Genomic DNA, 14,369 nt, shown 5'->3' with positions numbered 1-14,369 from the left:
TTGCTCACATTCAACCTGTCCCTAAAAAAGGTGACCACTCCAATCCTTCTAACTACCGCCCTATAGCTTTGATTTCCTGCCTTTCTAAAGCCTTTGAGTCTATCCTTAATAGGAAGATAATGAGGCATCTATCAGCTCACAACCTTCTCTCTGATTGCCAGTATGGTTTCCGTAAAGGCAGATCTACTGGTGATCTTCTTACTTTCCTAACTGAATCTTGGTCATCCTCTTTTAGGGACTTCGGTGAAACCTTTGCTGTCGGCCTTGACATATCGAAAGCCTTCGATAGAGTCTGGCACAAATCTTTAATTTCTAAACTACCCTCCTACGGATTCTATCCTTCTCTCTGTACCTTCATCTCCAGTTTCCTTTCCGATCGTTCTATTGCTGCTGTAGTAGACGGTCACTGTTCTTCCCTAAAACTATCAACAGTGGTGTTCCACAGGGTTCTGTCCTATCACCCACTCTCTTTCTATTATTCATCAATGATCTCCTAAATCTGACTCAATGCCCTATCCACTCCTATGCTGATGATACCACCCTGCATTATTCAACAGCGTTCAACAGACGCCCAACCCAACAACAATTAAATGACTCAAGGCGAGATGCTATAGGACGCCTAACTTCTGATCTTTCACTTGTTTCTGATTGGGGCAGAGAAAACCTGGTTTTGTTCAATGCCTCAAAAACTCAATTTCTACAACTATCTACTCGACATAACCTTCCAGACAACTATCCTCTCTTCTTCAATAACACTCAACTTCCCTCTCCTCTACATTAAACACACTCGGTCTATCCTTCACTAAAAATCTAAACTGGAAATTTCACATCTCTACTCTTGCTAAATCAGCTTCCAAGAAGTTAGGTGTCCTATGGCGTCTTCGTCCATTTTCTCTCCCTCCCAGCTGCTTGCTCTGTACAAGGGCCTTATCCGCCCGTGTATGGAGTATGGCTCTCATGTCTGGGGGATCCACACACAGCTTTACTAAACAAGGTGGAATCTAAAGCTTTTCGTCTTATCAACTCTTCTCCTCTAACTGACTGTCTTGATTCTTTAAGTCACCGCCGCAATGTTGCATCTTTATCTGTCTTCTACCGCTGTTTTCATGCTGTCTGCTCTTCTGAACTTGCTAACTGCATGCCTTCCCCCTCCTGCGGCCTCGCTGCACAAGACTCTCTACTTCTTCTCATCCCTATTCTGTCCATCTTCCTAATGCAAGAGTTAACCAGTATCTTCACTCCTTCATTCCCTACACTGGTAAACTCTGGAACTCTCTACCTGTGTCTGTATTTCCACCTGCCTATGACTTAAACTCTTTCAAAAGAGGAGTGTCAAGACACCTCTTACGTTAACTGGACCCTCCTTTTAGATTTTTTGTTTTTCTCTTTCTACTTTCCTCTTAACAGGGCCTGGCAACCAGCGGGATTTTTTTTTTCCAACACTTTGTTTGCCCTTGGCCAGTGCCCTTGTAATGTAAAAAAAATATATATATATATATATATATATATATATATATATATATATATATATATATATATATATATATATATATATATATATATATATATATATATATATATATATATATATATATATATATATATATATATATATATATATATATATATATATATATATATATATATATATATATATATATATATATATATATATATATATATATATATATATATATATATATATATATATATATATATATATATATATATATATATATATATATATATATATACACAGGATCCTTGCAATTCGACGAGGTTAGGGGGCTTTTACATCGGTCAAATCAACGTTTATCAGAATTGTGAACCAATTTTTCCCATAAGATACTTAAGAATTAGGGGGGATAGGGAGCAACCTCCAGCTTAGACTCCCTCAAAACATCAGTATAACCTCTAGAAAACACTAACTTAGACTAAATCAGTACTATTAAAGCCTTCATTTATATCTAGCTTATTTTTATTAAACACATTAGGGTGCTGTGCAGCATATTTTTGGAAATAGAAACACTTGCAGTGGTCTCACAGCACTTCTCTCTGTTCTTCCAAATCGTTAATACTTTTGATCTAGGGACACTTATTTGCATTGCAACAACACTGTGAGCTATACCTGCTTCACACTTTCTTATAAGCTCAAGCTTATCTTTGAAAGGCAGGAAATTGTGCTTCTTAAGACTGAGGCTGGAGGTGGCTTTCTGTCATCTTGAGTCAGACGAAACAAAAATTTTTGTCCAATTAAGATCTATGGATTCTAATTAACACTTTTATAATAAAAATAATTTTTTTGTTAATTGGAATGATGCTATAATCTCAAATGAATAGAATCTTGATAAGTAGATGTAAATATATTTGTATATATATATTTTTGTCCTAGCCTAGCAGTGAAAAGTAGTTAATTGTTTGTTTACATTTCGCTGGCACTGTGACGTTCCAAGACTTCTCTTCCAAGGAAAAGCTGGCCAAAATGAGCAGCTCTGTTGTTTATGAATGGACAAACCTGTCTGAAGAGTTTCTCATAGAGATCATTAAAGGCCAAAAATAGCAACGAAAAAATATCAATGGCTTGCTGGGGGTGAAGGGCGGCCATGCTTGTTTACAGTTGACAAACGCGACAAAGGCAGAAGCAAGCTTGTGTGTGATGACCAGTGTCGACAAAAGTTGACAGTGTTCAAAAAGTTGACAGAAAAAGTTCACGTAAAAGTGGTAGTGTGACGCCGCCTGTGACACACGGGGTAGCGTCGGTTTACACTTTTGCCTGGCAGGTTTGCGGCGAATTTGGGGTGGGTGGCGCGCGAGATATGAATGTCGAATTGGCGAGTCAGTCAGTCGAACCTTGAGGATTGGGTATTAATTAACTGAGTTTGAATTGACCATAATTCGAACTGCGAATGGTTGAATCGCAAAGATCCCCTGTGTGTGTATATATGTGTGTGTATTTACCTATTTGTGATTACAGGGCCCGAGCCGTAGCTCTCTATGTCCTGTCTCTTTGTCCACACTTGTCCAATTTTTCCTTCATTTGACTGACACTCGCACACCACATCCACGCTCAGTTTGTTCCATGCATCAATGCTCCGATACGGAAGCTATACTTCTTGATGTCGCTCGTGCAGGAGTCCTTCAGTATTTTCTTTGGGTGTCCTCTTAGGTAATTACTGGATGCCATCGTGATCAGGTTCTCCCTATCCAATATGTCCACTCCATGTACTATTTTGAACATTGTTATCATATCCTCTGACTCTTCTTTCTTCCAACATGCTTAATTCCAGCCTATTTAACCTCTCCTCATACGGTACCTCCTTAAAGTCTGGTATCATTCTTGTTGCTAACCTCTGCACTCTTTCCAGTTTCTTGACATGTTTCTTCATGTATGGTGACCAAATTACTGATGCATATTCCAACTGTGGCCTAATCAGGGTGGTCAATATTTTCTTTATCATGTTCCCGTCCAGGTAATTAAATGCCCATCCTATACTTTGGAGCATGCTGTACGTTTTTCCAAATATTCTATTAATGTGCTTTTCTGGAGACAGATTACTCTGTACAGTCACTCCCAAGTCTTTTTCTTCACTGACTTCAATTACAGTCTTCCCCCAGCTGGTAGTCTTTATATGGTCTATATTTACTTCTACCCATTCTCATTACACAGCTTTTGTTGGTATTGAATTCCATTTGCCACGTCCTGCTCCATTCATATATTTTGTCCAAGTCCTTCTGCAGTATATTACAGTCATGCATATTCCTCACTCTCCTCATAATCTTTGCATCATCTGCAAACATATTCATATAACTTCTCACTCCCTCTGGCATGTCATTTATATAGATCAGGAACATGATGGGACCAAGCACCGAACCTTGGGGAACTCCACTGGTTACCTTCCTCCACTCTGACTTCACTCCCTTCACTACCGTCCTCATTTCTCTACCTGTCAAATAATTTCTCATCCACTCCGTCAGATTTCCCCCTTATTCCTCCGATACTACTTAACTTCCACATCAATCTGTTATGTGGTACTTTATCAAATGCTTTTTTTTTAAGTCTAGGTATACACAATCAACCCATCCATCCCTCTCTTGTAAAATATCGACCACTCTTGAGTAGAAACATAGCAAATTTGATACACACGATTTCCCTTTTCTAAAGCCAAACTGTTTCTCACTTAGTATTTCTTTGTTTTCCAGGAACTCACACCACTTGCTTTTGATCACTTCTTCACATATCTTACACATAATGCTGGTCAAAGAAACAGGTCTATAATTCAATGGTTCCATGCGACATCCACTTTTGTAAATTGGTACTACATTTGCCCTTTTCCATTCTACTGGCACCTGTCCCGTGTTGATAGATGTTCTTGTTAAATCTAAAATTGGATCTAGCAACTGCTCTTGACATTCTTTTAACATTCTTCCAGACACACCATCTGGTCCCATTGCCTTGTTAACATCTAATTGACTCAAAACTTTTGCAATGTCACTCTTTGTTACTATAATTTCTTGCATCCATCTTGTCACAGGTAACATCCGTCGATTGAATTGTGTTTCTTCTGTGAATACTTTGCAGAAATTCTCATTCAATTTTTCAACAATGACACTTGTATCTTCATATATATAATCTCCAACCTTTAATTTATCAACTGTTTCTTTTTCTGTAATTTACCATTAATGAATTTATAAAACATTTTGGGATCACTTTCACAATTCTCCACTATTCTCTGTTCAAATTCTTGTTGTGCCCTTCTTCTCACTTGAACATATTTATTTCTTGCATTCCTATATGCTTCTCTCTCCACTTCCTCATTATTTCTCTTGTATTTTTCCCATGCCTTTTCCTTCTCCCTTTTGCCTTGTCACAGGTTTTGTTAAACCATTGATCTCCCTTTAAGATTTTCTTAGTATATTTTGGCACAAAGTTCTCTGCGGCCTCACTATATATTTCCATAAATTTTTCATATTTTAACTGCATGTTTGTTTCCTGGTACATTTCGGACCAATCCACATTTCCAAAGTAATTTCTCAACTCCTTATATCTTCCCTTAGCATAATTTAGGCATTCCTCCTTGTATCCAACTTCATTATCTTTGCTGAACCCCACCTTTACCTCAAATTTCAATAATTCATGATCACTCTTCCCCAAAGGACACTCATGCTCAATCTCATTTTCTAGATTTACTCCTTTGTGAATATCAAGTCCAGTCTCGACGGGGCATCACCCCTCCTTCCCCTTGTTGGATGCCTCACCCACTGTGTCATCAAATTTCCCACCGCATAATTTAATAGCTGCTCACCCCATTCTCCACCATTCCCCACTTCAAATTCTTCCCAATTGACGTCTTTACAGTTGAAATCTCCAACTATAACCATTTTTGCTTTCTTTGCAGCTTCATTTCTCATTCTTTCCAATGTGCTTTCCACCATACTATTATACTGATCATTTGACCATGCACTTGTTTTTGGTGGTACATACACAGTTACAATATTGATATCTTGCCTTCCATCAGTCACCACCACACCCACCACTTCCTCCTCGTCTCCTCCAAGGCACACATTTTGCACTATTAAGTCTTTTCTTGTTAACACAATTATTCCACCTCCACTTTTATTCACTCTATCTTTTCTCCACATTCTATAATTTCCCCCTCCAAACCAATCTATTTGTATATTCGGTCTCAATTTAGTCTCCACTATACACATAATATCTGGTTTATCCCTTATCAGATGGTCCATACACTCTAATCTTTTGATAGGAAGCCGTCTATGTTAGTATATGATACTCTTATGTCTTTCTTCCTTATCTGCTCCTTTGTCTGGTCTTTTACTCCCTCTCTTTTGTCCACCACTTCCACACTTTGTCGTTTCTTATTTTCCAAAAAACTTCTTCTTCTTCTGTTCTTGCCTCATTCCTCTCTCTCACCTCTGTCACCATTTCTCTCATCTTAGCCCTTTCCTCCTGCGACATATTTCTTCTTACATAAATCATGTTTGTCTCTTGAGAATTTTTCAGCTTCCATGCATTTCTCAATACATGCTCAGCAGCTACTTGGGATTTTAATGTTATCTTCATGGCTCTAGACTTTCCTTCTTCATACTTTCCCAATCTCATATATTCCTCAACTTCTCCAAATGCATTTTCTTCTTCCGAGATCTTATTCAGCATGGTCTTAATCTTCTCTTCCTCCTTAATTTTTCTCTCCTGCCAGTTTCTTATATTATCTTCCTTTAATCCACTCACTACCACACACTTTTTCTTTTCTGCAATGTTTCTCACCATTGTCTCCTCTTGCTGTAGATGTGTGTGTTTGTGTGTGTGTGTGTGTGTGTGTGTGTGTGTGTGTGTGTGTGTGTGTGTGTGTGTGTGTGTGTGTGTGTGTGTGTGTGTGTTTTTACCTAGTTGTATTTACATAATTGTATATCACAGGGTTTGAGCGGGGCTCATAGTAAAATGTCTTCATGTCTAAATTTATCTAACTTTTCTTTAAATTTGTGCACATTTTCTGCTGTTACAGTCTCTTCACTTAATCCATTTCAGATGTCCACTGTCCTAAGTGGAAAACTGAACTTTTTAGTGTTCCTCAGACACTGACTTTTCATGATCTTGGAATGTCTTCTTGTTTGTTTACCTCCATTTTCTGCCAGTGATTCTAGGTCTTGTCTGTATATCTTTTCCAAACAGTTTATTAACTATACATCATTATTAGGTTTCCTCTTTCCCGTCTATCCTTCAAAGTTGGTCGTTCCATTCACTTCAGTTTTTCTTCATATGGAAGATCCTTTTATTTCCAAGACCATTTTTGTAGCAGTCCTTTAGAATCTTTCTAGTTTTTTTTTATGTCTTTCTGCCTGTATGGTGACCATAACACTGCTGCATATTCTAGTCTAGGTCTTATTAAAGTGGTTATGATCTTTTCATCATACTCTTATCCATGTAATTGAATGCCACCCTGATGTTAGTTAGTGTCTTGTATGTTGAAGCAAATAGTCTATTTATACATCTTTCTGGAATCAGGGTGCCTTGTATAATTACTCCCTTTTCATTATAACCTCTTCTCCCATTTTATATTCCCATACAGGTTGCCTATTACTTTTACCCATTTCCATTACATGTTATTTTCTGGTATTAGATTCTAATTTCTATTTTTGGCTCCATTTCCAAATCTTGTCAATATCTTTCAGCAATTCCATACAATCCGATGTTCCTTATTACTCTCAAAAGTTTTGCATCATCTGCAAACAAATTTATGTAGCTACTTAAAGCCTCTTGTATATCGTTAACAAATACTTGGAACATAATTGGTGCCAGCACTGAATCCTGTGGTACACCACTGATGGGGTGTCTCTTATCATTGTCCTCAGCCTGATGAGGTGTCTCTTATCATTGTCCTCATTTCTCTATCTGTTAAGTAGTCTGTCCTCCAATTTAAGATATTTTCCTTTATTCCTCCCATGTGGTCTATTTTCCATCGGAGTCTTCTATGTTGTACTTTGTTGAAAGCCTTAATATCTAGATACACTGTGTCAACCCATCACTAGGTTAATTAAGGGAAATAGGATATATGAAACACAGGAAGAAATTAATTAACTTATGAATGAGAGCTTTAAAGCAGTATTTAATGAATAGTTCATAGAGCCAAACAACAAAGTGACACAGGAAGGATTAAGAGACCATGGTGCAAAAATAGAAAATTAGAGAATTACTAGAAAATGTGGATGTATAAAAGGCAATAAGGCCAGATGGAGTGTCAAGATGGACACTGAGAGAATGTAGAGAACAACTGGTGGAACCAATTTGGGATGTAATCTACAACTCTCTTATGGAAGGGAAAGTACCAAAGGAATGGAAAAAAGCAAATATAGTTCTGATATACAAAGGAGGAAAAAAGACTGAACCCCTAAATTATGTACCAGTGTCACTAACTAGTGTTGTGGGAAAGATCTGTGTTTAAAAGAAAAATATTTAGAATATCTGGAGGGAAATGAAATAATTGATAATTCCCAATTTGGTGTTAGAAAAGGAAGATAATGCATAACAAATTTACTAAGCTTTTATGTAAGAGTAATAGATGATGTACAAGGGGGAGATGGATGGTCTCTCTGTCATTTCCCCATTTATATACTTATAAAAAAAGAGCTTGGCTTCCTTTTCACATCCCTTCACTATATGGTTTTCAAAATTTCTCTCCTCTTCCCTTCTTATCCTAATATATTCTTTTTTGCCTCTTTATACTGCTTCTTATTTACTTCATTTTGTTGCTTCTTTAATGTTTTCCAAGCTGCATCCTTACACTTTTTAGCTGTTGTACATATAGTATTATACAATGTGTGTTTGCTCTCTTTTGCTCTGTATTTAGGAACATATCTCTTTACTCCCTCATTATACAGTAATACCTTAAGATATGAACGCCCCAATATACTATTTTTTTATATACAACGAAAAAATTCATATAATTTATGGCTCGAAATACAATGATATTTTTAAGATACGAATAGCCATCGGTAGATGGCGCAGCGATCACTCGGCTACCTGCGTCCACCCGAACATTCAACCCGCATTGTGTATCGTTGTTCATCCTTTGTGCATGTATGTGTCTGTGCTCCTCAGCAGAGTGTATTTTTTCTTAAGTTTTGTGAACTCAAGATCCTGTGAACATGGGTCCCAAAAGTGAAAGTTTGGCGAGAAACACAAAAAATAGCCTGATTACACTTGGAAATTCAATAAACGAGTGAGTACAAATGGTGTTCTGCCCACAAGCAACTCTTCCTCTTTGCAATGCAAAAAACTTTAAGTCTCTAAATGTCATGGTTACCAAAATATCACAGGTTGAATGAGGGGGTATCATCGGTGGACGTGGCCTTGCATTCGTTTGGGTTCAGTGGCCTTGACTAGAGCGATAGAAAATGGGCCCCTTGTATCCTCTCTCTCTCTCTCTCTCTCTCTCTCTCTCTCTCTCTCTTGTTCTGATACCACTCTCCTTCCAATGTTTTCTCCCCGCAACATGGTGGTGTATAAGTAAGGCGCGTGAGAGAAGTGGCGGAATCGGACACCGTGACCACCATCCATTGTGGGAGTTGGTGACACAGTGACGTATAGCATATGTTTACTCCTGATGAGTGTTGTCGGCTCACAAGCAAAGAAAACGGGAAGAAAATAACCAAAATATAGCTGTAAAAAGCCTAAACGTTTATCAACGTACCCTAAGTCTTGTGTGATGGACGTCTATAGACGTGTCCCGAGTTTTGCGGGTTAAGTTGTTATTTTGGGCAATATAGTACATTTATATCATGCATACAATAAACATTGTATTTATCTTATATTAAATCTATATTTGGTTGGTATTTAAAGCATTTGAATTTTTTTAGTGTGTAAATTCGTACCACTAGAACGAATTAATTCTATTTCCATTAATTTCTATGGGAAAAATTGATTTGATATATGATTTTTTTGATATACAACAATCGTCATGAAATGAATTAAATTCGTATGTTGAGGTACCACTGTACTTATCTAGGCCTTTGAATCAATACCACTAAAGTAACTTCTTAATCTGTCTTTTTTGTTTGTGCCTCCTCTCATTGCATTTCAAAATTTCCTGATCCTTTAAAATCAATTTCTTAGACCACATGATAACTTTTTTCCCATTAGGCTATGATATTTGATGGTTGGACATGGCTCCATTTTTTTTTTTTTTGTGAATACACAATCCAGCATAGATGGTTCTTTTTTGCCTCTATATCTTGTAGTCCTTCAGCCATTGGTCCAATGTGTTTACCATTACCAGTTGTAACACTTCCTCCCCCCAACGTCCTGCTTGACTGTTTGTATCCATTTCTTCCCAATTTACATGTTTGAAGTTTAGATCTGCAAGTAGCACACTTCTGTCCTTCCTTAACATATTTTCCAGGCAATTTAGCACTTCCCTTTGCATTTCTTTATGTACATCAAGCTTCCGTGTATTTATCTTTGGTGGCACATATGTTACTATGATACTCCTTTTTTCCCTCTCACTGGTCCTAATTGTTATGCTTACAACCTCTTCATGTCCATCTCTATACTGTAGCTCCTCCACGTGTATATCCTCTCGAGTCATTATCAATACTTCCCCTCCTGCTTTTCACCTTCTGTCTCTCTTCCAAACATTATATCCCTGCTCTTTAAAATTCACTTAACTTTGTTTCTGTTATACATACCACGTCTGGTCCTTTTTCCAATACGTTTTTAATCTCTCACTTCTAAGCTTCCAGATATACATCCATCTATGTTTGTATACATGACTCTTAATGTTTTTCTTCCCCCTCCTGAATATACCATTTCCTCAGCCTCATGTCTAGCACCTTCCAGTAGAATTTCTCATTCTCTGTCCTTCTCTTGCTTTTTTCCTTAACTTCACTTCTCAGTTCTCTTTCTTTTTCCCTCTCTACCTGATTAATCTCTCTTTATCCAAATATTGTCATATTTTGTCTTACCAGCCAGCTTTATAGTCCTCGGTAATATTTCTTTTACCCCTATGTAAGATCTCATTTTAACTTTCAGTGGTCTTTTGGTTCCCTCACTATATTTACCAAGTCTGTATATTTTTCTATTTCTTTCTCAAGACTATTCTTTATCTTGAACCACTGAAATAATTTTCTTAACCATCTCCTCCTTCTCCCTCACAAATTTCACAGGCTTCTTTTTTCCTTCTTGTCCATATATAACCATACACTTCTTTTTGTCCACTGTATCTCTTACTAATTCTTCCTTTTCTTTGATCACTTGTATCTGTGTGTGTGTGTGTGTGTGTGTGTGTGTGTGTTTCACTGTTTGATCTGCTGCAGTCTCTGACGAGACAGCCAGACGTTACCCTACGGAACGAGCTCAGAGCTCATTATTTCTGATCTTCGGATAGGCCTGAGACCAGGCACACACCACACACCGGGACAACAAGGTCACAACTCCTCGAATTACGTCCCGTACCTACTCACTGCTAGGTGAACAGGGGCTACACGTGAAAGGAGACACACCCAAATATCTCCACCCAGCCGGGGAATCGAACCCCGGTCCTCTGGCTTGTGAAGCCAGCGCTCTAACCACTGAGCTACCGAGCATGTGTGTGTGTGTGTGTGTGTGTGTGTGTGTGTGTGTGTGTGTGTGTGTGTGTATGTATGTATGCTGCGCTAAGCTCATACTGTCCCATCTTTATATTTATTTTTTATCTTACTTGGCTTTATATTCTTGAATATTTCTTATCGGGGGCTGCATGGAATAGGTGGACAGCCATCAACATTGATGAAGGTTAGGAAAGTCTTTATCCTGTAATGTAATTATAGGTGTTTAGGATGATCATGATGACAATGTTAATAAGCTTCTTGTTGTCAGGGCTTAGAATGATCTTGAGTACATTCAAATCCTTTAGGTGTATATTGAACAAACTACTCCATTGTTCAAATATATGTATTGACTGCAGACACCTTATCAATTCTTATGTATTGCTATGTACTATATTTTCACCAGGGATGTTATTCCTGCTCTTGAGTTTGTCTTTCCATGTGGAACACTAAGTATGTTGGTGACTTCAGGTTATGAGAAACTGTTCAGATGAGTCAGTTGGGTAACGGAACCCCAAGGTAAGTATAGCTTCATATTCTCTTACGCCAGTAAGCTACATAAATAAAATGTCTTCATGATCTTCAATCTACTGCATGATCTTATTACAGGATAAAAACATCCATTCAGTGCTGGCTTATTGTGTCTGGGTGGGGATGGAGGCATATGCATCAAAACAGAACTCTCCAGTTTTTATCATATTGAAAATAAACTTCTAAAATAAAATTGCTTTACAGCACTCAAATCCTTCATAAAGACCATGGTTATAACTAATGTCCCCTGGTGTTGGTATCTGCCATTATACAGCTGAAATTTATGTTGAGCATGCTTAATCTGAAGCTTAAGAGGATCAGCTTCTTCTATTGTTCAGCCATGGAATTCCTTTCACCAACTTGTGACAGATCTCTACTTGTAGCCTGTGAAATATTTAGTTTACAATTTCAGCTAACTCACAGAAATGATATATCAGAGTTAATAATCTACAGTGTTTGACAGCTTAATTCTTTTCCATTTTTGTTTACCACACCATCATAAATTTTCAGGTGTTGTGCAGACGTTTATCTCAGTAAATGAAGATATTACACTGCTCTAATTTCACCTACTGTATCTTTGTCTACTGATATACTATTTGATGCCTTGCTCTGTGTCACCTAGCCTTGTCCACTCACTTGCTGACTGGATTTAGAACCAACACTTATCCCATCAAGCAAGACTACACATATGAGTCAATAGGGAGCTTTAAAAGAAGTTCATGGATGGGGAAGATAGATGGAATTAGGTAGCTTAAACACACAGGGACTGCCTCATATAGGCCTGGCTGCCTCTTGCAGCTACTCTCTTTTCTTTGTTCTTATATATCCTTTTGGTTCATTATCCTTACCTAGGGGACTGGAACTTCAACGGGCCTTTTCCAGCCTCAACTGTCATGCACAGACTGCTTTCTAACTGCTGACGTCTCTTCCATTTTTTTTTTTCCATTGCAGTTGTCTTCTCCCCACCCCCTCTCTTTCTCCTGGTTGGTACCTATAATACCTGCAGTCTGTTTTGGGGTGCGAAAGGTTTCCAACAATAGCCGCGCACACTAATCTATTGTACAATACAACATGAAGTAAAGTATGATACCATAATTGATAGTCATGTGGAGCGCTGCGTGTCAGCGATATAGATTACCGTGGGAAGAACAAAATAGAAATGAATAGATGAATAAATTAAGTTCGATGCTGGAAATGGAAACACGGCATCACCCATCACCATCATTTACATATGGATAATAAATATGTGAACAATATCTTTCATTGTAATAATATTTTCAATGATCTCAACCTACGTAGCTAGGAAGTTATGAATAAGACTATAGACTAGGTACTACATTAAACCAGAGTTTTGTTTCCATGGATGTTTGCGCATATATAGTATCGTATTCTCATAAACAATATACTTAACAAGTAAGCTTGGAAACCCTCTTCCGCCTTCAATAATTATTGTTCGGTACATAATGTAGTACAGTACTATACAACTCTAGCTTGTCCCTTGAATGAATGATAGTAGCGAGGTCTTCTCTATTTACTTCAGCTGTGTATGCGTGGTTGTAGTGGTGAACGCGCCAGTCATTCGTTGTAGCAGGAAGGATAGTACATTTATGTAATACTCAGTCTATGCTCACCATAAAGCTGGGATAACCATGTAATTTAACTTGCTTGTTATCGCTTTACAGCATTGTGTGTATTGGTAGCATCGTCACAGACTATCGAGCAGTAGGTATGCATCATGACCTACCACATATACATATAAAGTATATGCGGCAACACAAGTGATCGATAGTAATCATGTTTTTTTTTCTTTTTTCTTTTTTCTTTTTTCTTTTTTTTTTGAAGCCTTGGTGGTCGGCGGCGGCGGCGGCGCGTCGGCAGTGTTGGCATGCCAGCAGCAGGTGGAGGTGTAGCTGCCGTGCTCGAGTGTCCGTACGCAGTGAGGCCTGATATTGTGCTCGGGGAACTTCTACCTGCCAGGATGCCCAACATTAAAATCTTCTCGGGGTCCTCACACCCAGACCTGGCCCAGAGAGTGGTGGACCGCCTCGGTATTGATTTAGGCAAGGTGGTGACCAAGAAGTTTTCAAATTTGGAAACATGGTAAGATTTACAACGTAATTACTTGAGTTGTGTCGTGATGTCAACAGCTTCATCACACCCACAGGTGCACGTGTAGTTGTTGGTGACTAGGTCTTGGTGCAGTCATGTGTCTACTAGTTACTAGGATTATAGTAGCTAGGTCGCCATTCGTGATCTGCATACGATTCATGGTGACCACCGGGGCTACTCAGACATTGTGGGTCCACGGAGGGTAACACCTACTGGAAACTAAAGATTCTGGTGTTAATTAAGGCGCATGAGACGGATAAAGACTTATTGCGTGCTTGTATCCTTTCGTGTACCCCGTGGTGGGCCGCCAGGAATCCAGGCAGTCAGACATGCTGGCGGTGGCGGGCTGGGGGAAACATAGGGCTCGTGTGTGTTTAGACAACGATTTTACGGAAAGGCAGGGTCAGTATGAAGGGAGGTGGTGGAGAGGGAAGCATGCATGTGGTGATGGAGTGTTGTCAGTCCTTGTAACACCAGAGACGGGGTGGTCAGTGGTCACGGCGTGGTGACCTTGAGGAGGATAGGTGTTGCTGGGGGCGGGGCAAGGGACGGAAGGACCCATCCCGTCTGCGCTACCAGACTGCCTCCACCAACCTATCACGTGATTGGTGGTTGGTATCTTCGTAGAAATT

At 38.7% G+C, this 14,369-nt stretch overlaps 2 protein-coding genes across 4 annotated transcripts in view; both read left to right on the top strand.

Moving 5' to 3' along the window:
- Positions 1 to 13,596, top strand: part of LOC123517751 (zinc finger CCCH-type with G patch domain-containing protein-like) — a 36,146-nt gene extending 22,550 nt beyond the window's left edge. Inside the window, exon 11 of the mRNA XM_045278161.1 lies at positions 13,471 to 13,596. The gene's annotated coding sequence lies outside the window, so the exon portion shown is untranslated. The remainder of the gene's footprint in view (positions 1 to 13,470) is intronic.
- Positions 13,514 to 14,369, top strand: part of LOC123517752 (ribose-phosphate pyrophosphokinase 1) — a 45,885-nt gene continuing 45,029 nt past the window's right edge. For all 3 annotated transcript variants that reach the window (XR_006678565.1, XM_045278162.1, XM_045278164.1), the window contains exon 1: positions 13,514 to 13,728. Coding sequence is in view for 2 of the 3 variants with exons in the window: in XM_045278162.1 (XP_045134097.1) it covers positions 13,514 to 13,728 (215 nt within the window). In the remaining variant the exon portion in view is untranslated. The remainder of the gene's footprint in view (positions 13,729 to 14,369) is intronic.

The sequence above is a fragment of the Portunus trituberculatus genome, chromosome 42 (assembly GCF_017591435.1).
Source record: "Portunus trituberculatus isolate SZX2019 chromosome 42, ASM1759143v1, whole genome shotgun sequence".
Lineage (NCBI taxonomy): Eukaryota > Metazoa > Arthropoda > Malacostraca > Decapoda > Portunidae > Portunus > Portunus trituberculatus.
Note: the sequence above shows the minus strand (reverse complement) of the source record. Positions and strands in the feature narration are given on the sequence as shown.